The sequence below is a fragment of the Bemisia tabaci genome, chromosome 5 (genome assembly GCF_918797505.1).
Source record: "Bemisia tabaci chromosome 5, PGI_BMITA_v3".
Lineage (NCBI taxonomy): Eukaryota > Metazoa > Arthropoda > Insecta > Hemiptera > Aleyrodidae > Bemisia > Bemisia tabaci.
This window is the reverse complement of record NC_092797.1, coordinates 16,231,691-16,257,490: the sequence shown is the minus strand read 5'-3', so window position 1 is coordinate 16,257,490 and position 25,800 is coordinate 16,231,691. Positions and strand designations below refer to the sequence as shown.

General features: G+C 41.0%; 1 protein-coding gene across 4 annotated transcripts in view; it reads right to left on the bottom strand.

The window, feature by feature from the left end:
* Window positions 1–25,800, bottom strand: part of LOC109042198 (uncharacterized) — a 198,010-nt gene that overhangs the window by 72,573 nt on the left and 99,637 nt on the right. For all 4 annotated transcript variants that reach the window (XM_072300351.1, XM_019058826.2, XM_019058828.2 and 1 more), the window contains one exon: window positions 2,514–4,925. In XM_072300351.1, the coding sequence (XP_072156452.1) occupies window positions 2,514–4,827 (2,314 nt within the window). In that variant the 5' untranslated portion in view covers window positions 4,828–4,925. The remainder of the gene's footprint in view (window positions 1–2,513; window positions 4,926–25,800) is intronic.

Sequence of the window (25,800 nt, the reverse complement as noted above, 5' to 3'; positions counted from 1 at the left end):
ATCACTCACCTGTCGCCCAGGCCCGCAGCACTTTCTTTCGCGTCCGAAAAAGTCCTCAGCCGCGACCCCAGCAAGGTCAGGACGTCTTCAAAATCCCGGCCCTCGTTTCGTAACCGTACTGCCGCCGTGCTAAGGAAAAACGCCGTATAAACATTCGAGAGTTGCCAGATTTCCTTCGTTAAATGTTTATTTTCGAAGAAAGTTATGGATATTTTCCCTTTAAATTTTCAGAATCTTTAGGTGAAATTGCGAACAAAATCATCGGAAAAATTGGGAGGAAAATATTCATAAGTTTACCAGGAAATTCGCGTTTTATCGAAGGAAACTTGGCAACGCCTGAAGGTTCATACGGCGTTTTTCCTTAGCACGGCAGCGTAGCCGTCGCGTCGCGTCGACCAAGAAGGCTTTTTGTCGTTAGCGTCACGCCAATTGCGCGTTACATTTGCATTCGGACGGCTCAAAAGTCCAGTCCGTCGCCCGGCTGTCTGAGGCGCTGAAAGTGAGAGTGATCTAGTATCGGTGAGAGCCGCCGGAGGAATGCCAAGGTTAGCCCTTTTTTGCGGGTTCACGCCGCAGGAACGGTGCCAATCCCGACCGCCAGAGCGCGATCGTGGCAGGGATAAAGGGTCACGAATGAATCTTCGGAGGGCCGTTGTAATTGACAAGTGGATCGAATTTCACAGAGAGAGACCCGTGGGTATTTCGAAATAATTTAACCGAGCGGAGCTGAATAAAAGAGGGGAAAAAACCAAGAGCCACGCAATCTTTACTTTTAACCCATTTGTACATCGATCTTTTAGAGTCAAATAGTCAAATTCGGAACGTTTGGTTGCGCGTACACCTCGCTGCAGCACAGTAAAAGCACAAAATATAAAATAAAAATTTAAAGTGCCTTGGAAATCATTAAATTTGACACGGAACCACCAATATTTAAAAAACACATTACATCATTACTCTCCTTTAATAAATTGATACATATTTTTTTTTCATAAATTTAAATGAGAATAATCAATGCGGAGTGTACAAACATTTCAAAATCATCAGTTAAAAAACGCTGACTATGCGAGTATTAATAATAAAGCTCAACAGAGCGGAGCGGCGTGCTGCCAGCGCGAGAGGCTCACTGGCACCTACAAACCTAAGTGGATACTTCACGCATTGCACAATGCTTGAAGTATCCACTTAGGTTTGTAGGTGCCCATGCGCGTTTTGCGCTGATAGCCGTGCGGCGGCGCCTGAAGAAACTATTTCACAACAGAGGTGACAGTATTATACGAAATTGAACGTATTAAATATGACAGGCATCCTTTAAAAGTACAGATCTTTCCTCGCAATATAAATCAAGATACTTATCGTACACAGGAAAAATCTAAGAGCCTTTAGCTAAGGCAAATCAAAAGGTTCATCCGGTTCAGGTAAAGCAAGGTGGGCATTTCTTGAAAGATAATTAAGTCCTGCTGCACCAAAGAGGTGTAGAGAGTTTTAGTGAATTTTATCTGATGGAATTGACGCTCCCTCATTTTTACCAAAAATCTCAATTATATATTATTCTCCGTTGGATCAAACAAACAAAAAAAAAAAAAAAAAAAAAAAAAAAAAAAAAAAAAAAAAAAAAAAACAAACCCTCATTCGTCCAAGACATTATACATTTTCTTCAAAAACGTCGTGAGCGATTGTCGTTTGTATTTACATGTGGACCAATGAACTTTGGGTCTCAACTGGCACGTGGACCAAAACCTCCGTGCCGAAAAAACGCGTGGATGTAAATTACTGGAAAAAACAGGTGCGCGGACAAAAAATCGTTGACGAGATATCCTATAACCAATATTGGTATTACAGAGGAAATTTCTTGAAAAGATGCAACCGAAGGTGCTTCTGGGCATTACGGATTCGTTTTCAGCAAAAATTCAACATGCGGCCACGGGGCGGTACACTGCCGTGTAAAGGAAAAACGCCGTATGAGCCTTCAGACGTTGCCGAATTTCCTTCGATAAAAACCTAATTTACTGGGGAAATTTTAAATATTTTTCCCCAAAATTATCAGACAATGTTGTACGCAATTGAGTCTAAAATATCTAAAAATTTGGAAGGAAATACGCTTAAATTGCGTCAAAAATACATGTTTTATCAAGGGCAATTTGGCGACTCTCGAATTTTTATACGGCGTTCTTCCTTGGTACGGCAGAACATCCTATAGAATTTCATGAGAACAAGGTGTCTACTAAAACAGGCTGGCCAAAAATCAGTACTTTGACAGTGCTTTTTCAGCACGTTCCCAAGAAATTCAGTCCCTCCTCAACAGAAAAATTCAGTACTTTTTCAATACCTTCAACTGACGAAATTCGAAAAATGAGAATTTCCCGCTCGAATTGCGACAAAAATGAAAAAATTCCGGACTTTCTTGCAAAAATTCCGCACTTTTTCAGTACTTCCGGACCATCCTAGAAAATCAGTACTACTTCCGGATTTGTAGACACCCTGGAGTAACATGCGAATATAAAAGGGACTCTTACCTGAGTTGAGGGAAAGCGACGAGGTAGAATGAAGCGAGGGCGGCCGAAGAGCGTAGAGACTATTATTATGCTCCCAAGAACTATCCGAGTCGGAGGTCTGGCTCGACGACTTGGTCAACGTCCCCTCGCGGATCGACTCGTAGCAGTTGGACGCGTCCCCATCGTCGGCCCCCTTGACGTGGACGATGTCGTCGTAGATGTTCGACTCGTAGTCGCTGATCAGCGTGTAGTGATCGTCCTGGTTCAACCGATCGAACTTGTCGATCTGGTCGTAGAACGATTCCTCCTCTTTGGATTTGTTCAGGGCCAAAATGTTCAACTTGTCGATCGAGATCTTGTCGTAGTAGTCCGTCCGGGCTTTCCCGCCGCGGTCGTCCTTCCGGAAGACGATCTCCTCGTAGAGACAGGACTCGGTCGTGTGGTCGCCCTCGAGCCCGCCTTTGGATTCGCGGATCTCGTGCTCGTACAGGCTGTTCTCGGTCTCTTCTTCGTCCTCGATCAACGGCAAGGAGAACCTCTGACTCTCCAGAGAGCTGTCGATGCCGGAGTCTTTGGAGTTGTGGATTTGGTTCTCCGAGTAGGTCTTCTCCAGAGCCGAGTTGTTCATCCGCGTCAACTCGGTTTGGGGCAGCGAGAATCTTTGACTCTCGTTCGAGGAGTCGATCCCCGAGTCTTTCGAACTACTCCACCCCAAGGACCGGTTCAAGTCGAAGAGACTACTCGACTTTTGACCGGTTTTGTTGACCGTCAACTCCGAGCTGGCTTTGTTGATCTCGTTCTTCTTGATCAGGTTCGACGAATATAAGGCGGATCTGTTCGAGGTTAGTTTGGTTTTCAGGTACTCCTGGTTGGTTTTTTCGGGGACGGTGAGAGGTTTCAGGGGTGGTTCCTGTTCTTCCTTTTTGTCTTCCGAGCTGGTGCTACTTGTGCTGGTTTGCGTGAGTAGTTTTCGGGCGGAATGCAAAGAGGATTTGTTCGAAACGATTTGTTCTTTTATTTCCGAGGAATCGTTGGGTTCCGAATTCGATTCGGTTCGACTTACTCCGGAGCTTGATTCGCACGACCGCGTGGAGCCGTCTCGACTCAAACTTTCGGACTTGGAGGTGACGCTGAGAACAATCTCGTTTTCCTCCTTGATCGTTTCTTCCTTCTTGTAGGAGCACTGCCTCCATAAGAACGAATTGTTCGGTTTGAAATTCTTCTGCGCTTCTTTGGACGCGTCCAGATTATACAAACGATCAGTCTTGGGGGGGATTTTGAATTTTGGAACGCTGGTTTTTTCATCGACATTCACGTCCTGGTCTTTGGCCGTGAGCGGTCGTTTGCTTTCGTTGAGGATGAGCTTTTCCGAACTTTGCTCTCGCGCGCTGTCGGCCTTGACTTTGTCGATGGATTCCTCTTTGGAGATTTTCGCCAAGTCCGGTTTTGGTTTCAAGTCGGGTTTGCTGGGCAAACTCAAAGTTTTGTACCTAAAATAATTCTCCTTCCCGATGTCCAGTCGGTCGGAGTTCTTTGGCAATCTGCTTAAAGTCGAGGATTTTTTCTCGGCGCTATCCGGGACGTCGACGGAATTTTTATTCACCTCGCGAATCCGCCTATCGGTTCGGACCTCTGAGCCTCCCTCTAGAATAAAAGTTTGTCTAAGTCTATTCTTGGCATTTTTTATAATTTCCTCGCACGATTGAGAACCTTTAACATCGCTACACGAGTTTTTCCTGGTTTTTTGAAGGACCGGCGAGACCGGTTTTTCGGTGCGGTTGCTGGAACCCTTCCTGGTCAGGGCTGGTTTTTTGGGGGCTGTAACTTCCCCAACATCAGATCTTCCGGTTTTAGCGGGGGGTTTCGACGTCGTCTTGGTCGCCAAACGCGCTATGGACGAGTTTTTGCGGATCAAGACGATTTTCGGGCGGTCGCCGCTCTTCTTCGAGGCTTTCTCGCTTTTGTTCTCGAAAATCTCGATGGCAGCTTTGACGGAGCCCTTCGTGGTTTTGAGGGGTTTGCGGTGGGGGTTCTGGAGCTTCTTGACGAAAGCTCGTCCTTTGACGTCATCCTGGACGATGACCGCGTTGAACTTGGAGGCGAGCGCTGCGACGTTGCTCGAGCATATGGTGATTTTGGTGGCCCGGTAGGTGCGTGGGCCGCCGTTAGAGGTCGCTGAGGCTAGCCCGCGGGTTTTGAAGCTTGGTCGTCGTTTGGGGCACTCTTTGACCGCTCTGAACCGCGGGGCAACCTTCTCCGGGGGAGTCTCGGTCCCCAGGGACTTCCCTGCCGCCCCCTTGGTCTGCCCGTCGGGGCTGTGCATCAGTCGTGCCATGATTTACGGTACTTTTTCACCTGATGTGCTTGCGGCGTCGCTTGGGCTCATTTTGAGTCGCGGCTCTGGAGTGGTCCCTAGTTGCACATCGCAGTACCCTGGAACAGAATAAACGAGGCAAAATTAGCATTTTTAACTTCAGAGCGCGATAATTTTACAAACATTGATACTTAGGCTCAAAAATGAATATGAATATGCCGTGCTAAGGAAAAACACCGTATGAACATTTGACAGTTGCCAAATTTTCCTCGATTAAATGATCATTTTTTTGGAAAGATATGGATATTTTTCCTTGAAAATTTCAGGAAATTTAGGTGGAATTGCGAACAAAATTATCTGAAAAATTGGAAGGAAAATATTCATATGTTTATCAGGAAATTCGTGTTATATCAAAGGAAATTTGGCAATGCCTGAAGGTTCATACGGCGTTTTTCCTTAGGACGGTAGAGTCGATCTATCAATAAACGCACACGAATGTCCTAGATCACAGTCATATATATTTCACAGGAGATCCACTGGCTACCAAACTAAGGTCTAGAATGTAGTACTTGTAAAAGGTTTAAAGATGTAAGCGCCCCCTGAAATATTCAATTACACATTTAGACTGATCTTAAGAGTCGTTTTATGAGAGTCTTAGCACATTTTAAATGTTTTGACGAACCCTGGATACAATTTGGCAAGAGTACATAATGGATAATGGATGAAAGATTTTTTAAATATTTGAGCATTGAAAATCACATTTCTCGAGGAAAGAGATTGTTTTAATGGCTGTGTAATTTTCCGAATGTGATAAAAGGATTCTCGGCAATTTTTACAGAAGCACAAACTGTGGACCTTTCATTAAAATAGACTTATTTCACTACAGACAATATTTTAGTAGTCATTCCTGGAGGTAAAAATTGACAATAAGAGCTGCATTTTAAAATATCAGGAATTATTTTTGCCGGCTATAGAATGCGATAGAAAATCATACAGCTGGCTGTAGAGAGCGAAGAAAATCAAACAGCCGGGCTATAGGAAGCGATGACAAATTATACAGTCGGGCTCTACAGTTTATTGCCTGGCTGTAAGTTTATCGCCATCGGCTGTAAAGGACTATAAGAAATTGTATAGCCGGCTATAGAGGCTATAGGAAATCTTACAGCCGGCTGTAGGTCTATAGTATTTCGGAACCCAGATCCTACTGCCAATTTTTACCAGGGTTTTTTTGCAGACGTTTCGCCAGGGCTAAACTAAAGAATAATGCAATTTTTTACCATCTTGTACCTCCTTTTGAAGATATTCTGTCTACTTTATACATTTTTGTGGGGTATAAGACTTAAGATCCCCCCCCCCTAGATTACGTAACACACTTTATTGGCATTTCCGACTCCCTCCCTCCCCCTCTCCCCTTGTAACGCTTCTGGGACGCAGGTCCCAGGTCCCTGGTCCCTATCCTTTAACACCGAAAAACAAAATGGCGTAACACACTCCTCGACCACCCCCCCCCTCCCTAGAGCGTTACGTGCTTTTGGGACAGCTCCTTAAGGATCATGCTTTGTAGAGTCAGAGGGGCGAATCTCTTATCGACCTAAAAGTACCCTTGAGCATAAAATTTTTATTGTTTTCCCAGCCCACTTCTTTCACTTTTCGGCGAATAGGAAGAGCGATTCCGCCTCTCACTCAGATCTACGGACGATTGGATCTAATGAAAGTGGTGTCTGGACCAAAGAAAGTTCGAGCTCTCAAAAAGAGCCCAACCGTAATGACCATTGAGACGAAGGCATTAAAATCATAAGCTTCGGAGAGTGATACGGCTCCTTGGTATAAAAAATTGCAATTATTATAACATCCCAATGCTTGGAGAGAAATTTCATGGCGGGCGAAAATAATTTTCCACGCGACCGTGATGGTCCGAACCGTAGGAGTGCAATTTGTGACATCGACAAAGCTAACATTGGTGCGGCGATGCCTGAAAAGTTCGATGTAAAAAACCGAACATGTCTACCATCTGATGAACCCTGGAATTTGAGCATTCATATTTACCTCTAGGCTCATCATGAAATTAACTCGTTAGGCTTTAACATCGACTGATTCATCTCTTGCTTAATGATCTCGAGGACCAGTCTTGCCAAGTTGCGAACTTTGAAATCTGATCCTCTTCCTCAGACGATTACAAATGATTTTTTTTTTCTGATTTCTTAAGTTGAAAAGCTCACTCTTCGACCAAAAATTGGGATTACTGCTCACCCATTCAACGAAGTTCTCATAATTCGCCCGGTAGAATTCTAGATATAATTGAGAAAACAAATTGAAATTTGGGAAGTCAGACAACTGAAGTAATGACAGAGTGTCTACTAAAACAGGCTGGCCAAAAATCTGTACTTTTACAGTGCATTCCCAAGAAATTCAGTGCCTCCTCAACAGAAAAATTCAGTGCTTTTTCAGTACCTCCAATTGACGAAAGTCAAAAAATTTCAAAAACTTGAATTCCTCGCTCAAATTGCGATAAAAATGAAAAAAATTCCGGACTTTCTTGCGGAATTCCCGCTCCTTTTCAGTAATTCCGGACCGCCCTTAAAAAATCAGTACTATTTCCGTACTTTCCGGTAATTTCGGACTTATAGACACCTCGAATGATAACATATAAGTGGAAAATCTGGTTAAAAAGTGAGCAGTAAAAGTGAAAAAAAAACTCCTTAGTTTTGCCAATTATGCAACAGTGGCAACGGATGGTCCTCCGGTGAGCGCAATGGAGTCGCGTACAGGCCGCTCGCTATTTTGATTGTGCCTTTCACGTAGCTATTAAAGTTTAGCCACGAAGCAGCTAGACTCCCCGCCAGGATCGTCGTCTGCTAGGCTTTTTTGCTCTGGTTCGTGCCGGCTACCGACCGAGAGCTTTGAAATCAGGAAATGATGAAAGTATCGGCGAGTCAACTAAACGGCCGCTAGAAAAAATCGCGAAACTTTCCGTAGGCCCTAAAGAAAGACAAATAGAGTCTCTTACAAACATCTTTTTAACAGCAGGTGCACTGGAAAAAAAGTCGCTTGGATTTAGAGTCTAGACTCTTAAAAACATTGACAAGAAAAGAAACTCTTGATTCAATCGGATTTTTCCTTGAATCAAGAGGAAATCCGCTGAAATCAAGAGGCTTGGCTCTTCGATTCAAGGAAAAATCCGATTGAATCAATAGTATTTTTTCTTGTCAATGGGTTTAAGAGTCTGGACCCTAAATCCAAGGGACTTTTTTTCCAGTGAGCTTTTAATTTCCAGGATTCAACGACCGTAATCTACTTTGTTGTACAGCGACAGAATGTGACTCAAATTTTTTCGCAAGTAGATGGGCTCTTGTTAAAAACGCAAAATTATGAGGTCTCAACTTATTACCATGTATCAACTTATCAAAAAAAAAAAAAAAAAAAAAAAAAAAAAAAAAAAAAAAAACAAGCAGTGAACTCCAACACAATGTGTTGATAAGGCGCGTCATTAACTCGCACATATCAACCCCTTTAGTTTTCATTTACAGAGATTTCAAAAAAGGCAAGCAGCACAACAAGAGAATTCACGATCCAACAGTGCAAGGTCAACGACGCACCTTGACGAGACCGTGTATTGTGAATCTAGAAAGCTATTCGAACAAATTTAAGTTTTTTGATCTGCCTCAAGCAAAATCTTATCAGATTCTTGAAGAAAAGTGCTACGGAAAAATTTAAGCGAAGAAAGGAAAAATTCTGTCGAACTCCTAGAAGATAAAGTCGATTTAAAGGTATTTTGGGGCTAAAATACCCAAATCACCGGTATTATAAATCCCATTATATTATTGAAAAAAGATTTACTCGATATAAATGCAATTGTATTAAATATGTCTTGATTTTTTTATTTTAAACGTCTTTTCATGCAAAAATCAAAATATGTCGACTCCCTGACGTGAAAATTAAATTCTACGTGTGAAAATACTTATGTATCGATATGCTGAACAGAATGCCCGCCTCTCTTCGTAATTTACAAACCGTTCCTATACTCATCTCAAAATTTTTCTCAGAGCTTTGTGTTATTATCAGCTTCCATTTAAACCCCGGTTTGATGGCCGAATCGGCTGCCCAAAAAGCAAGCCATTTTTGACGGGCTCTATGAGAAATTCGTGATATTATCAGCTCTCAGGAAATCACCCCATGGGTAAAATTGCTGGTATAAATTTTCGATTATTTTTTTTTAAAATAATCGTATTCAAGAAACTAAGGCATTAAAACTATGGAGTCAATTTCGTTTTAATAATGTAACGGGATTTACTTGTCTTCAGGTCAAAACTCATACAAGGAAGCCCCTTGCAAGAGGCTAATTTTTTGTAATTTCACTCAATTTTTTCTCCTTTTTATAATTGAATTGCTTGTCACATTCTGAGGTCAATCATATTAAATTGTAATTTATACATTTCTTTTTTCCCCCCTTCATTTTATTTTTTGTTTGGAGAAGTTTTGTTGATTTCTTCGGATTTCGAATACTGTAACTTCTCTTCTATTCGGCCGATTTTTATGAATGAGACCTCTTTTAATTCGTGTTTCAACGGAGAGTAAGGAAAAAATTGCTAAAAACTCGCGAAACAATTTTTTTTGAAAATTGGGCGAATCCTAGCGTGACGGTGAAATGGTTAATGAAGCGTAAGTAATTGGGCGAGGGGCTGAGGATCCCGGTCTAGCTTGGCGACCGTCATTAGCTATTGTTCGTCGAGACGCCGACGCAGTGATCAGGAGCGTGGGGAAGAGAGGGGTAAGTGGATTCCTGTATGAGCCACGTTTAGCTAATGGTCTAATGAGTCTCGAGGCTCATCACAGATTGCACTTACACAGATTGCACTGTATTTCTTAGTTTTAATAAGAAATAAAATATAATTCCGTGAAATTAGTAAATAAATACCAAGACAATTATTCAGGATGTCAAAGACTGACTGAAAACTTTTTATTAACCTCATATGAAAAAAATATTATTATCAGCTGACACTGACATTGTTGTCAGATGAACAGCACTATCAGAGCACGGGTACCAACTTTTGAAAAGTATAACAGAGGTGTGGAGATCTGTCAAAGCAACGTTTTGAACAAAACGGAGGAGTTAAATTCTCATTCCGAGAGTGCCGACCTGCTCAGCCATCCTCGAATCAGTTCGCTTGATTCTGCTTATATATGCATATTTTGAATCAGCGCGTCGTACTCTTAGGCTTTTTTTAAGAAAACCAAGTAACGTAGACTCTTGGTATTCACTGCACATAAACTAGAGAGCCCCAGAATGAGAAACAACTTTAAATCATAATTATTGACGGATAAATAAACTTTTTACACGCTTTGGAAAATCTCAGAAGTTCGCGGTAGTCACTTTTCGGTAAGGAACTAAGGGACTCGGTTATTGTATCGAGCAGGGTTCGAAACGATCGCAAAGGCGGTATACTACGTATACGCGCCAAAAAAAAAAAAAACCATTGTGTAGGGGTGGGCTGCTTTGTACAACATCCTCCTCCTTACAAGAGACCTTACACAATATAAAATACAATATATTACACAATATAAAATGCAAATTTTTGCATCTACATTCATTCCATTTCTAGATTACCGGGGGGGGGGGGGGATTCCCATGCATGGGGACATAAAATGTCTTAGGTTTGATAGACATTTTGTTTATGTCACACATATTTCCGTTGCTATGAGCGACTGTAGAGCTTCTTGAAAATGAAGTATTTTTTTATTGGATTTTCAAAAAAGTAATAACTACCATTACGAATGGTCCCTGGTACAAACATTTCAAACCCAACAAATTTCCGGTGTTTTTCCCATCAGAAATTTTAAAGAGCCCAAAGGATTTCTTCTGCCCATTACATACATTACGAGGATCTAATTTTGCATAAAAACTTGCTTTGTTTCAAACACTACAAAGTGCCTCTCAGCCTCTTACGGCCACTTTGTAAAAAGGGAATTCACAGTGCGATTAACAAAAACCGGTACACTTAATACCCTCTAAATAAGGGATTTTCTTCTGCGTTTCTATCTTCGTCCGTGCACAAGAAACCGAGTGTTCTGAAAGTCGAACGATATTTTCTTTTTGGACTGTCGCATTAGTTGAATGGAATTCAAAGCGCCGCGCGTTAAGAGAAGAGAAAACAAACCCATGATGAGAGACACAGAGACAGACTACCGAATTGAGGCACAGGATCAGCATTATACTTTCGGTAATCTTGGCACCCGCCATTTTCGTAAATTACCTCAAATCCTCTCTGTATAAAGAAAGATACGCCTGATGCTTAAGTGGACGTAATCCATGCGCAGCGGTTAACGAAGAAGTGACGCCATTGACGACTTTGGATTTGGACATTAAGCCGCTGGCTCGTTTACACGAAATGAAAATAAAAGTGGCTCTCTTCATTTGATAATCCCGCGACCATGTTAATCGGAGGATGATACCTCAGCTGTTGGTCGTCGTTTTAATTTTGATTGCGCGGTTGCCATTCAAATTATGCACTTTTATAAAGTTTGGGGTGAAATCTGGAACGGCTTTCATAATGGAGAGCCTATTTTGCGCTGAGAAAACTCGAGTGATGTGGGAGAAAGTTCTTGGTTAGCGCGGGTGATTAAAGAGGCAAAAAAGGTTAAGGTTAAGGTTTAAGAGAAAAATGAGAAAATATACCAAAACACGCAATGTTTATGTTATCAGTGGCGTGGCGTGCTTTGCGATGTATCGATTTATCTACCATTTAAACCTATGGAAAAGGATCAATATACAGAATGTTCGCAACGAACACCTTAATAATCGATTTTTTACCATAGCTTCAAATGGGGAAATATCGAAATATCGCAAAGCACGCCACGCCACTGTATGTTATACTTTATTATGCACTTGAATGCATTGCATTTATTGTGTGTTCCGGTAATTTTTCTTATTTCATGACAACAACACGCGAGATGCGCTTTTCTAGTTAATAAGGAGGAAAAATTGACGGAAATAAATCGATGAGCCAGGTCTAATGTTTCGTAAAACTTTCTTTCTTTTAGCGTTTGCTGATTTTTAAAAGTAAAGATTAGCTTTGAAAGTGTCATCATTTCTTGATTTACAGCTGTCTTTGCTTCCTCGTTATCAAGCCAACAAAATACGGTACCCTTTGAAGGACCCAGATCATTTTTATTCGTGGTTTCAATTGATTTATTCATTGATTTACTCGTTTTCCTCCTTCTCAAAACATTCCTCGAAAGGCTATGTACCCGTACCACCTTTCCTCTTCGGAACGTATCGCTTACTTTTCTAGCCTTGCGTTAAAGTCTTCGTGGCTATTGATGAACTCAGCGCTTAATAAATGGGGAGCGAAACGTTTTAACGATAAATCACTAAATACAAGTGAATGCTTGAATTCTTCATCAAGTTAAGTTCTCATTTTCTAAACCCCCCCCCCCTTACATACACACACACACACACATGCGCAAGAACTAACCGTGAAAGGCCTTGCGCCCTCGAGCTGGGAAACCTGGAGGTTGCGCGGATTAAAAATTTTAAAATGTTGTTTAAGCCTCATTACTGCCGAGCCAGGATCTCCGTTTCGGATAATCCGTTTGATGCGGATTTCAGCCGCTGCCCTCGGGGCCCGTGGTGAAAACAAAGTCAAGATCGAAGTATACCGACCAAACGTAGAAGTTCAAATCTAAATGGGGATTTAAAGGTGACTAGCAATCAAATATCACTGGTCTCAGACTTTTCCGAGGCTCTTAAGAAAAAATTAGCGTCTCATACAGTAGAATTCTGCCGTGCTAAGGAAAAGTGTGGTATGAGCATTCGAAAGTTGCCAGATTTTCTTTGATAAAATGTTCTTTTTTGAGAGGAGTTATGAATACTTTTCCTTGAAATTTTCAGGAACTATGGATATAATTACAACAACTACTCAACAAAATACTCTATACAATTGGAAGGAAAATATTCATAAGTTTACCAGGAAATTCGTGTTATACCGAAAGAACTTTGGCAACGCCTGAAGGTTCATACGGCGTTTTTCCTTAGCACGGCAGAATTATAAATATACAGTGGTTTGACGGTCCATTTTACTCTCAGCGATTTAATCTTAGGTTTAGGCTTTTACGGGGTTTTTACGTCAATTTAAGCAAGCTCGCCCTAGAAGTCTTCGAATATTACTTGGACCGAAACCAGACCTTTCTTAGTAGAAAGGAACCAAGCCACATTAGCTATTGCCAACTTTTACTCAGGTATTTATTTTTTACAAGGGGACGTTGGTGCGGGGATTCTTTAAAAAATTTAAAGGAATTTGCTTCATACTCTGCAGAAAATTCACTGATATATGCACAAAATTCGCACAACCGTATTCAAGTGAAAAATGAATTTGCCAATAGCTAATGTGGCTCGGTCCCTTTCTGCTAATTACGGTCCACTTGAATTTTAAGAGGTAGAAACTATCTAACTAAAAATACGTTTTCATCTATTATTTAAAAAGAATGAAAGAATGAATGAACGAATAAAAAAATATACTGAGCTCAACATGGAGCGTTGATACATACGTGTTTTTCCCCCATAAAAAAAATAGTTTTTGTGGATAGTTCCCATATGCTTGGTGGCGTTCATGTTCAAAATGTGTACTTTTGAGGGAAAAATTACGAACGAACGAGGCTGAGGGCCTTACGGAAAGAATTATTCTTCAAAGATTGTTCGGTATATTTCGGAAAGCGTTGTAAATAAAGACTTTTATGCACGTCGAAAATTCAGCCGCCATTATATTAAGTCCCTTTAATCTCTTTGATAGCCTGTGAGTGGTGGAACCTATGAGAGAGTGGCATGCATATCTTCCAAAGAGAGGGGTACGGTACAGATCGCTATGTTCTGCTGAGAAAGGGCACTCCTGTTATTCTACATAAAATAAACCACGGAGTGGCGAAAGAGCAACAGTTTTCACTTTCAAACTGGACGCTCAAGGCAAACCCTGTTCATCGCATTTATGAGTGCCTGGATTTATGGCCCCAATCACCGGCCCGTGCGAATTCATCGTTCGATCCTTATTGCCTCCAATTCTGAAATTTAATTATCAAATTTGCAAAACCAGAATGCGCCACTCGATAAGAACGGCATGCTCTTATTTCATTCATCGATATGTATTCTGCCCCATCGAATGAATTTACGCGTTGCAAAATTTCCTCTGATAGAATGAATATCTTTTTTTGAATGCTTGATTGCTCTCTTTCAAAATGACAATAAACCTCACTGATGATTTTACGTAATGTATGTGAAAATTAGACGCGGAAAAAAATCATAATTTTTCTCAAGAAGACGCAATAATTACGGAGCCCGAAATAAGGATCACAGAGCAAAGAATGCGAACAAAATGAGTGAGATAAAAAGTAAATCACGCTAAAAAGCAGATCGTTTCGCGCCATTACAGGCTCCTTAAATCGGCAAAATACCGAGCGAAAAAACATTAAAAAACACTGAGTGGCAGAGTCGTTAGAATGATCCTGAGTGGTTGCGTGATGAAAAACGTATGACAGGTCTCTACTAGACGTTTTTAAAAATGCTACATTTCATTGGAGCAAAGTCGGTTCCCATTAAAAAAAAAACTTTTAAACGACTTTCTTTATTTTCAACACACACTCATGATGACGCGAAAAGACAAGTATAGATTTGAATCCTCAAAATTGCCAAGGGTGGAGGTACAGTTTCAAAAGCATGCACTGGAAAAAAAAAAAAAAAAAAAAAAAAAACACATTGGATCTAGGGTCCAGGCTCTTGAAAACCTTGACAAGAAAAAGGACTCTAGATTCAAGCAGATTTAAGTTTAAATCAAGAACCAAGCCTCTTAATTAGAGCGGATTTCCTTTTTTAAGCTTATATCTACTTGAATCAAGAGTCCTTTTTCTTGTCAATGTTTCCAAGAGTCTTGACTCTAGATTCAATGGGTTTTTTTTCCCAGTGTGGCGTTATTCAAATAGATATTCCATCACAAGAAATTTGCTAACATTCGAATGCTCATACGACGTTCTTTCTCAGCACGGCAGTATTACAGCATCATCCAAGCGCTTTCGACGAGAACACGCCTCTCGTTCTTGACGCGTGTTTTCGCACTTTGCGAACCGATTTGTAGCTTCGCACACCCGAACTTTCTCACTTTCGTTCAGGGCGAAGCTACGGAGCCAACCGACGGAACTCGACGCGATAATCGCGTTTCGGATTGAGGTGCGTTCATCACCTGGATACGGTCGGATCCTCGCGGGAGACACATCTTAAAACCGATCATTTCAAACGCCTGATGAGCCGTAGAACACAGACTTTTATATACGGCTCAGGGGTCATCAGAAAATTGATATACTGGTGCAGGGTGCTGTCCCGCCCGCCTTTGGACGAGGAGCGCACCTCGGTTGGACTTTTAGCGCCTGGCGTTTATTGCCGATCGCACGCACGCAACAAAGACGCGTCGAAAAGCGTCCTCCGCCGCGCCGCGACGACAAACGAGCGTGATTGCTCTGCCTTTACGACCCCTGATTTGTAGCGTCGAAGGGTCCGTTGCTATTAAACGCAAGTTGGCGTTCCACGCGATTGTAGCTGGAGCTTGCACGGAGATGTCGGATTTCGTGGACGGAGAGAACTATTTGTGTTCCTGAGTTACTTTTGGTTAATATCAGAGGTGAAACACAAATCAATTCAAATTTTGTGTTAATGGACAGTTTGTAAACACAAATATTGTATGGCTGCGTCTGAGAGTGCCTAAGAGCTGAGTTCACAGTATTTTTCAAACAAATTTTCTGACATGGGCAATTGGAGAAAAATAGGTTTTAGAGGGAGAAAATGTGCCCCCTTATGACGTCATCTGGCGGCATTTTCCATTTAAAGACGTGTATTTTAGCTAAAATGTACCTCCAAGCGCAATGGATCGCAGTTTTTTTGCCAAAATCTAGAAAAAAAAGCACTGTGGCAAATAATACCTTAATATTTATCCTTTCCGTTAGACATTACAATACACCTTAAGTTGACGAGCAGATGTCAGACTGAACTCCCATTTAAAGCAATAAATATTCGATTTGTTCAAAAATATTAATTAAGAAAATTTCAGTGAAATAGATGCTCTTTTCGAGGATATCCGGCATTCTTGCTGCGAAAAATTAATTTATAAGCGTTGTCGAGCACAATCGACATTATGACTGATTGCGGCTGGAAAGAAAAAAAATTGTGGAAAGAGACAGGTGAAAGTGAAGTGCCACTGCTCGGTCACATCTCAAGGATAATTTTCTATCAGACTTAATACCTCCGATATTATACGAGGAGCTCTTCTGATGGCTCAAACTGGGAGAACTTTCCTTCCTATCACCGCAAGAGCTCAACTCAACGACAAGATGATGAATGGATCGAACTTTACAAACGCATCAGGCACAGGTTGCAGGTTGCACAATGCAGGTGCGGTTAGTTCTGAGGTATTGATGAAAATATGTACTGTTAAAGAAACAATTTGATCAAGCTTGCCTTCGATGCATGGGTATGAATAGTTAAACCGTGATATTTATGTATCATTTGCGGCAGATTTTCATTCTATTATAATTGATCTTATACCTACATTCTTCCTTTCAATCCGATGAAGCTGCAAGACAATTTGTTTGATTTCCTCCTGGAACTCTACACAAGGACGACTTGACGGTTTATTACAAAGATGCTATACGTGATGAAAAAGAGCTTGATGCAAAAACGGCTTTTTTCGCCCCCCTCTGGAAATTCTTCAGACTTTGTCTATTGATTACTCATACTTGAGCGCTTCTTTTCCCAAATTTTCAGACTCCCAAAATATTTTGGGGGGGGGGGGGGGGGGGGCTAGGGGGGTGGAAGTCAAAACCTGTGAACCTCGATATCTCTTGAACAAAGAAAGATATCGAGGTCCGGTTTAGACGAAAAATCGTCTAAAATTGCATACTTTAAGATTCTAAAGGTCAAAATCCCAATATCACATTTTTAAGTCAACATATGTGCTTTTTTCCAGTTTTTAGGTCTAGAAAATTTCTTTTAAACGAAAAATTTACAAAGATCTCAATTTTTTATTTGAACCAAAACCAGTTTTTTAAATTGTTCGTCTTTTTCCGCATCCAGCGAGTGGTCCATTAAGCTGGGGAACCAAACGGTTCCGGAGTTATGATCGATTGAAGTTTCCGCTCAACGCGCGCCGACCGATTTTCGCGCGCAAAAAAAGTCGGATTTGACTGTTATTAGATAAGATTGAATGTTCAAACTGAGCAAAATGCTTTATTAGGGACTCTTGAGGGTCGCTGAGTTCAGAAATTACAGATACTTCCAAAAAATTCACGTTTTTAAAATTGCAGCTTCGGACAGGACCACTGAGCGGCCGGTCGGCGCTCAGTGGGCCTCTAAAATAGCGCTGCGGAGCTGCAATTTTAAAAACGTGAATTTTTTGGAAGTATCTGTAATTTCTGAACTCAGCGACCCTCAAGAGTCCCTAATAAAGCATTTTGCTCAGTTTGAACATTCAATCTTATCTAATAACAGTCAAATCCGACTTTTTTTGCGCGCGAAAATCGGTCGGCGCGCGTTGAGCGGAAACTTCAATCGATCATAACTCCGGAACCGTTTGGTTCCCCAGCTTAATGGACCACTCGCTGGATGCGGAAAAAGACGAACAATTTAAAAAACTGGTTTTGGTTCAAATAAAAAATTGAGATCTTTGTAAATTTTTCGTTTAAAAGAAATTTTCTAGACCTAAAAACTGGAAAAAAGCACATATGTTGACTTAAAAATGTGATATTGGGATTTTGACCTTTAGAATCTTAAAGTATGCAATTTTAGACGATTTTTCGTCTAAACCGGACCTCGATATCTTTCTTTGTTCAAGAGATATCGAGGTTCACAGGTTTTGACTTCCACCCCCCTAGCTCCCCCCCCCCCCAAAATATTTTGGGAGTCTGAAAATTTGGGAAAAGAAGCGTTCAAGTATGAGTAATCAATAGACAAAGTCTGAAGAATTTCCAGAGGGGGGCGAAAAAAGCCGTTTTTGCATCAAGCTCTTTGTTGGCAACCGTATATTAATTAGGGAAATTTTGTGTATAATTTGATGATGTACTCTTGGTGGAATTTTAAAAAAAAAATTCAAAATTTTAGGCAAACGTTGCTCAAAAAATGCGAAAGATTCGAAAATGTCGCAAGGGATAAGCATAAATAGTCGACCAGAACCTTCCCTAACATATTTACATGAGATTCGACGATATTTGGCCAACAAATTTTTCCTCTTAAGCAAAACTTTACCTCTATTGATTTTACTGACAAGGAACACTATGCTCAAGCATCCCTTCCACCTCGTAACATATGCACCGTAACGCACTGAAACCCACACTGAGACACTCCCCCTCTTAGCAGAGATTCTTGAAATTAGGCATTTGGCAGCTCCGATGAATTGTACGTAAATATCGAATCGATTCTAGGTGTGACAAGCTGCCCCTTCTATAGAATCGATATTTATACAGCCCTGGATACACGCTCAAATTTCCGTCAATTTCCGATCAAAATGATGACAAAAAATTGATGGTAGATGGTGCGCACCAGTCACCATTTGATCAGAATTTGATGGAAATTTGAGCGTGTATCCAGGCCTTAATGGATTCAAATGGATGAGAAAGTGTTGCCAACTTTCAGAATAGCCACTGCCCCCTCTTTGGAAGTGTGTTACGTAATATATCGATTTTATTGCTTCTTAGGACGCGTTACCCCTTTCATTGAGACTTTGAAGTTGTACGGCAAGCTTTTAGAGTCACCGTAAGCCAACCGTAATGGCTCTACATTTTCGGCGTATAAAAAAGGTACTTTGTCACGGTACACCTAAGCCTCTCACTCAAATACATATTGATGGGCCTCCACTCCACACGGTGCGCGTGTTGGCGCTTTAGTGCGGAGGGGCCGCTTTAATGGCTTCGAGCGAGCCTTTTATGTCCCAGCTCGCACGTGAAACAATGCGAGATGGCCCGCGCGGGAATGTCGAATACAAAAGCCATGTGCGCATCAATTGTAGCGGTTTTATCGGCACTTCAACGGTGAACACTGGGGCGCGACGCTTTAGAACGCCGGGGGACTCTTTCCTGCCAAGACTGTAATTTGTTCTATCGACTGTCGATTAGGGAAGAATGTTCAGTGTTTCATTTCGTAGCTCGTCCTTTTCAAGTATGAATTTATATTAGTTCCTGAAGAAAATCCTAAAAGGCCCCACACTGCCGTGCCACAGTGGATTGAGTCAATAGGAGAGGTGGGACAACATTTTGAAACTTCAATAGCTTATAACTTCGTGTATACAAAACTTTGAGGTTCTATAAGTGGTTCCATTGGTTTCCTCGCGAAATTCTCTTCTGACAGCACCCCTTGAAATTTAAAATGTGACGAGTTAAACATCAAAATTTGCGGTGTTAGTAAAAAAATTTATGTCCGGCCTCTGTAGTTGACTCGATCCACAATGCGTGCTAAGGAAAAACGCAGTATGAACTTGTAGGCGTTGCAGAATTTCTTCCGATAAAATACGAATTTCCTGGTAAACCCATGGATATTTTTCTTCTAATTTTTCAGAAAATTTTTCTCGCAGTCTCGCCTGAAGTTTCTGAAAATGTCAAGGAAACATATTCATAACTTTCCTTAATAATAAACAATTTATCGGAGGAAATTTGGCAATTCTTGAATATTCATACGGCGTTTTTCCTCAGCATGGCAGCATTTTTACGATTTATTTGTGATTAAGGGATGATAGAGGAGATCCTAGACACCGCACCTTAAAAAAGACACATTGAATGATTCTCAAGTAAAATTCAAAGGTAGGTATAATTTGGAAGATAGATCATTGCAAAGGATAATGATGATTCGCTACTGCAACAAATAAAAAATACAGAAGAGAATATGCTATTTCGGCGGACATTAAGGTTGCAATCCTACCATAAATTTTGTAAAACGTTTTTTGTGGTATTTTCAATTCGTCAGAGTGATTTTGTTGAAATTAAGGACGCAGTGCTCTGTTGTATTGTGAAATTAGTAACGTAGTGTCCTGTTGTTTTTTCCCCACCTTTTTTACAACATTATGAGTTTTGTCGCTATACTGATGAAAGGTTACAAAAGCCATTTTTAGAATCGCATCAATTTAATTCACTTTGTTAGGAACTTATGTGAAATTAAGCTGCGTTATTATACTGACTAAGTGCCAATTTACAACTTGATACAACATTCACAGAGGGACCCAAACCCAGAATACTATTTCTATCGAACTACCTCCAGTCTAAAATATTCAAATTCGTTGGATAAAACAAGGAAAAGAAGAGGAAGGCAGAGGAGGAGAAAAAACAGAAATAGAAACAGTAGGAGGAGGAAGAATCTAAAAAGCCAGGGGCATTTCACTTGAAACAAAAGTCATTGCAAGCAGTGTCACACCGAACAACGAAGACGTCAAAATAACGCGGCCATAGGACGAAGATCGGAAATTGTATTGACGGCTCAAAGAATAGAACAAAGAATCGAGGCATAAAAGCCTCACAACGTAATAACAATTTCTCCGCGGCAATTTCAGTTTGCCAAGGTTACCTAGTTTCGGGTGAAAATCTCCGAATCGATTGACACCTTGAAGTAAGATCTGAATAATTTTGGCAACTTTCTGTGTCTGATCGGTTCTATATTCCTGTAACTCGGGTGGTTCCAGCAATTTTAGCGCTGAAATGATATGCTTCGTTTCGAAGTCTTCTTTTCTGTGTGTCTACGAAACTGTTCTGTGCAGTGTGCAAGCATGCGTGAGGGGGAGGAGGGGTGCCTAGATTGGATTACCTAACTCTACTCAGTGGCTTGGTTTGCGTCTTTGCGTGTCCCTTCCCACCAGCAATTGGTTATGAGCACGAAGAGCATGGCCTTCATTTCTCTTCACACGACATCTTACAATCATACATCGTTCATTAAATAAGTACATTGTTCTGGCGATGCATTTTTTGTAAACTTCAGAGTCAACGCATTGAGCTTTGAATGATTTTTCGGGGAAATTTCACACATTAACACTTTAGGCACTTTGTATTTATGTAACTTTTTATAAAAACTTTAGTGCAACCCTTATAAGTCTGCATATAACTTTTAAGCACAGTGTAGGCTTTTTCCTGGAGTAATTGAAACATCAGTGAAATTTGAGACTTATGCACAAGTTGCTCTTACGCGGAAGAAAACTATATTCAGTAGATAATTTTTTTTAAATTTTCGAAAAAAACCTAATAATTCATAGATATGTGTGCATCTCATGACTTTTTTAAGCTTACTTATTTTGACCTCTTTTCTCTCCGTTAAAATTCCAAATTCTGAATCTTATACCAAACCCACCCATCCTTTCCTCGGGCTTTCAGACAGATAACTTGCATTTTAGCTTTTGTATGTACGGTAATTCGTAAATATGCCAATGTTGTACATTCCTTCTGTTTGTTAGCACCGCAGCACATTATCCAGATAAACAGCTTAACATAATTAGTATACCATCGATAACGCCATGCCAGTTTCATAAATTTATTATTACTTTTTGACCTCTTTTGCGTCAATTTAGAACTCCTAATACCTTCCAATGAGGTCAAAATAAATATAAAAACAAATGGAAAACACATTTTTGCCTTTCACTGCCTAAATATTTGTTCTACTTTTTTTTAAATAATCATCCTCCTTTCTTGAGACTAAACACCAGCTTCGGCTCGAAAGGCTCTTGGCTTTTGAGACTTAGCCTTGTAAGAACAAAAGCAATAAACTAGCCAAGCTTAGAAATGTCTGCTAAGCTGGAATCAATCAATTTTTTTTTTTTCTGACTATCCCGACATCTTTGTATACATTTCATTAAAACTGCAGAAAGAACTTAAAATAATCTGTCAATTTTTCCAAGATGGGATCAATCGCTAATGACGACGAAAAGGAGACGTTCAAGTGTCAGCACGGTGAAAGATCGATGTTCCAGGGTGACATTTTGAAAACTCAACATTCACTGTCTGCGTGAATGTTTGACACAGGCATCTCCCTCGTTAGGATTAAAATGCCTTTGGATTCTGACGGCTCATCCGTGTGTTGTTTTGATAGCATCAAACTGGTTTTCATGACACCACTGAGGTGCCTTGTACAGGGGATCACCGTGAAGAGAAACTTAAGTGTAGGGAACGAAGATCCAGCTGATGCGTATATGCGTGATAGTTCACAGCGATCTTCACGTTTAACCTATGTAGATAGGAAGTGGCCTCCAGGTCTGCCTTGGTGAGCGGAAAAGAGCAATAGAGCAAGTCCCAAAAAGCATTTTAACACGTGCCAACCGCAGCTCTTACCCTACGGGGACTTTGTTTTGCGATTGGGAACTACAATTTCTGGCACATCCGTAAAATCAAGAATGTGAGCAGCGAGGTAATGGTACATGCATTGTTGTTCAACTGAGGCAGATTGCAGTTCCTAATAGTAAAATGTACCCCAAATACACTTACTGCTCTTAGTAGAGGGGAAATGCCGATCTACGGCCACCTAGGGGAAATGGCGACTTGCGGCCACCTGAGATATCGAAATGTAACCTAACCTAAGTTCAGTGTTGCCGTGTGACCTAACCCAAGTACAGCGTTGCCGTGTGACCTAACCTAACCTAACCTAACCCAACCCAACCTAACCTAACCTAACCTAACCTAACCAAACCTAACCTAACCTAACCTAACCTAAGTCAATTTCAGTCGCGGGTTGCGTGCCTCGCCGACCTAAGGTGCAGATATGCGGGTTGCATACCTTACGGACGGGAGGCGTCCTATGTTGGTCGCGCACCTCGCCGGTGCTCAACGATGATTTGCGATGTGCATTCCTCACGAATCTCCGGAAATGCGGGTTGCATACCTTACATACTCCAGGCGTTAACATGCGGGTTGCATACCTTACGGAAGTAAGGCGCTTGTATATGGGTTGCATACCTTACGGCGAGAGTACGGCGTTTACCTAGCTTAACCTCTACACCCCCTCAAATGGATGACGTCATCCCACCCGCACTTTGATGTTCCCGCGCCGATTCAGGTGATCCTCTGTCAACTCCTCCTCCGGCCGCCGTTCAGGGTGCGACCAAGTTTAAACCGGCGTGGCCCGCTTCGCGATTTATCGATTGATCTGTCATTTAAACCTATGAAAAAAGATCGATTATCAGGGTGCTCGCAGCGAACACCTTAATAATCGATTCTTTACCATAGCTTCAAATGGCGAGATATCGACAATCGATCATTCACGCCACGCCACCGGTTTAAACCTGCATCAAAGGCGCAGAGCCGCGCTCGGATCGAACGCTGTCCGAACGAGTCTGAGCCTGCCGGGACAAGTCTGAACCTGTTCGGGTCTCTTTTCCTTCGAGCGACCGGGAACAAGTTCCGAACCTGCCCGACGTTGCCACCTCGTGACTCCTTCATCTCTGCGACGTTGCCGCTCCGTTCAGCCCCCCGGGTGTAATTTCACGGTTTTCCTAAATAAATAAAAATAAAGAAAATAAGAAATGAATAAAAAATAAATACAAATAAAAAACAAGCAGAAAAATCCAACATGAATATGTTGGAAAAGCGTGCCGAATAACTAAAATGTTGGACACAAACCTACTATTTTCACGTCTTTGTTATTTGCATCAATTGGTACTTTTTGCTAAATTTGGGAGAAAATATTGATTCATGAACGTTGAATGTAAATTGATTTTAAAGATTCCGTCCAATTATCTTGATTTTAAGCTGATATGCGGCATTTCGCACGACCGTGATTTGGGCGAACTGTCGTGCATCGAAATCGCGTTGAGTTAATCTCTTTGGATTTCGAACTGTAACTTCTCTCCTATTCGGCCGATTTTTACAAATGAGGTCTCTTTTTATTTGTACTTTAACGGAAAGTAAGGAAAAACTCGCTAAATAGACGGAAAACAATTTTTGTGAAAATTTGGTGGATCCTGGCGTCACGGTGAATGGTTAATCGGGCGTGGAAGATAATAGGTTCGACGAGGCGACCCTCTCCTCGCCGTCTTTTATTGCCTTGCTCGAAATCTGACACCCAAAGCTATATCGGGAGATAACTGCAGTGGTTTGAGTGGATTTCTGCAGGGGCCACGGTTAGTACATGGTATAAAGAGTCACGAGGCTCATCACAGATTGCACTTGCAGTGCAAGACGCTCATTGGCTAAACAGTTTGGCGGGAAAGAAGGTTCTAGAGTTGAGTCCTCCGAGCGTAAGAAAGCTTCTATGAGGTTTTTGTCAAATGAAATAATACGGTTTTGACAGGAAAATGTTCTCAAGGGTTCCCAATTAGCAGTTCATTCGGTTTTTTGGTAAGAGACCATCAAGGCTTGACAGTATAATGGTTCGAAGACAAGAAAACGGGTCCGAGGAAAAAAATATTTGGACGGCCCGTTGAATAGCATTGGTTGATCGGTGTGCTGTACCATGGTACATCCGAGTGATTTCAAAAAGCGAGCCCTACTGGCACGCTTGATAGATAAAATGAAAAAAAAAGAGAAAATAAACTTTTGTGTCTTAATGGACGAGACGCCGTTCAAATTCATGAATAAAATTTCAAAAACTTAAAGATAGACTCGCCCGTCTTAAGAATCGAACCCGGACCGTTCTGATAAGAACTCGATTAGAAATCCGGGCTTCTACCGACCGAGCAAGTCTATCTTCGGAAACGTAACGGTGAAAATACTCCTACAAATAATTTCCTACCCACCGGTGTTGGAGCTTTAGACACCACCCCTAACCTTATATCGACCCAGTTGAACAGATAAATAAACGTAAAAACAAAGTGTTCCGTTTGCAATTTTTATTTCTAAAACAAAAAAGATTACATGGATTTAGCTAAAAGTAAATAATAAACATTTTAAATTCTTGAAAATTATAAACTTACATTCGTTAACGTATTGAAGTCGTGAAATTATAAACTTACATTCATTAACTTATTAAAGTCTCGAAAATTATAAATTTACACTCATTAACGTATTAAAATGATAGGTACAATTGAAGATGTTATAGGTTACACGAATCCAAATAATAGTCTTTACATCAGATCTGGGAGGGATGAGAGTGACAGAGAGAGCGGTGGAGTGGAACAGCATCGTCCTACAGGAGGCTCGCGGTATAATTGTTCAGCAGCCGGTCAAATTTTACATGAATCGGGAAACCCAAGTTTAAAACCACTGAAACCAGGTTTAAAACCAATGAAACCAGGTTTAAAACCAATGAAACCAGGTTTTAAACCACAAAACACATTTAGGAACCACCATATTTCAGTTTGAAACCCCAAAAACTGAGTCTAAAACCGATATAACCACATTCCAAACCGGAGAATCTCTGTTCAGAACCAGGAAACTCGAGGTTAAAACCATTAAACACAATTGTCATCTCCGGAACCTTGTTAAAAACCAAACCGGGAAACCCAAGTTTAAAACCACTGAAACCAAGTTTAAAACCACTGAAACCAAGTTTAAAACCACTGAAACCAGGTTTAAAACCAATGAAACCAGGTTTTAAACCACAAAACACATTTAGGAACCACCATATTTCAGTTTAAAACTGAGTCTAAAACCGATATAACCACATTCCAAACCGGAGAATCTCTGTTCAGAACCAGGAAACTCGAGGGTAAAACCCTTAAACACAATTGTCATCTCCGGAACCTTGTTAAAAACCAGAATAACCACATTGAAAATAACCAAATTTGAAACCGAAGGAACCCTGTTTCAAACCAGGAAAACCACATTGAAAACCGGGAAACCCAAGTTTAAAACCACTGAAACCAAGTTTAAAACCACTGAAACCAGGTTTAAAACCAATGAAACCAGGTTTTAAACCACAAAACACATTTAGGAACCACCATATTTCAGTTTGAAACCCCAAAAACTGAGTCTAAAACCGATATAACCACATTCCAAACCGGAGAATCCCTGTTCAGAACCAGGAAACTCGAGGTTAAAACCATTAAACACAATTGTCATCTCCGG